We start from the raw sequence: 1,149 nt of genomic DNA, 5'->3' as shown, positions 1-1,149 counted from the left end.
CTATTGAGAGTTTTTGAATGTAAACCAGGTCCAGAATGCAGTGCAGTCTTAACAGGACAACAAGTTCAAATATACACAAAATCTATTAACTTAAGTTCTGTAATGATTTAAAATGTACTTACTGGAGAAATCTAGATAAACAGTAATTAGGTGACTTATATCCATTCCGGTATTAACCTGAACCCACGAACATTTCATCTGAAACACCACTGACATAAACCTAAACATAACCAAAGATCCAAACTAGTCCAGATCTTTTATTAAAGCGCAACTGGAACTTTCATGGTAGTCAGCACCTCCTGCGACCAACAGCGTAGTGCCTCCCCCTCTTCATCCAAACGACAACTGCATAACATTAAAAATAAACCTAGAAAACATATACACTTGGTTTCTTGCTTATTCATCCCATCATTCTATTATAGTAAATAATGAAAGTTCTTATGGGAAACGCTTCAGTGTAAAAATAGATGATTTATGTAGGAAATCGCTGCAATCACTCTTCTTTACTGTCAAATAAAAAATCTTTACTAGTCTTTATGTAAATATATATACTATGTACCAGATTAATAATTGACAGTGTATTTGCGTTGTTGTTTCAGATGAAGACGCAGGTGATGGAGCAAACTGTCCTGAATAGCTGAGCGTCCCCTCTCCTCCCGTCTCTGCCGGCAGCTCCACTCTACTCTACTCTAGTCGTTGGACACTCACATGGTTTCCAACTGGATTCAAATCACACGTATTTAAATACACAATGTAAATAGCACCTGGTTAGAAAAAATATGTACACGTTACAGTATTTGTATATAAAGCGTGACACTGCTTGTGTGCATTCTGACATTACTGTGGACCCGTTATGGAGATTTCATACAGCATTACATTATAAGTTCTGTATAGTTGTTTAGTATGTCATGTATTTTGTATATAATATGTATGTCATGCACAAATTCTATAATTTAAAGGGTTAGTTCACCAAATTACACAAACAAAAACATTTTCTCACTCTCCAATAGAAGTATTTAGATGTGGATTTTTCACAAACTGGTAACACAAAAGTTTTTTTTATTCATCTTTGGATCTAAAAACATTACGAATGGATTGATAAACCCTTAACAAAGCCATTACTTAAATGCAGTGGTTCTCAAACTGTGG

The 1,149-nt window shown here is 35.0% G+C and overlaps 1 protein-coding gene across 1 annotated transcript in view; it reads left to right on the top strand.

Moving 5' to 3' along the window:
* The window catches only part of zgc:194621 (uncharacterized protein LOC795037 homolog), a gene marked incomplete at its 3' end in the record, with an annotated part of 3,981 nt that extends 2,836 nt beyond the window's left edge, over positions 1-1,145 (top strand). Inside the window, 1 exon segment of the mRNA XM_035654227.1 lies at positions 600-1,145. Coding sequence (XP_035510120.1) covers positions 600-641 — 42 coding nt within the window.
* Between the last annotated feature and the right edge of the window lie 4 nt (positions 1,146-1,149).

The sequence above is a fragment of the Morone saxatilis genome, unplaced genomic scaffold (genome assembly GCF_004916995.1).
Source record: "Morone saxatilis isolate NCDOM2014 unplaced genomic scaffold, NCSU_SB_2.0 Contig0, whole genome shotgun sequence".
NCBI lineage: Eukaryota > Metazoa > Chordata > Actinopteri > Moronidae > Morone > Morone saxatilis.
This window is presented reverse-complemented; position numbering and strand designations above follow the sequence as displayed.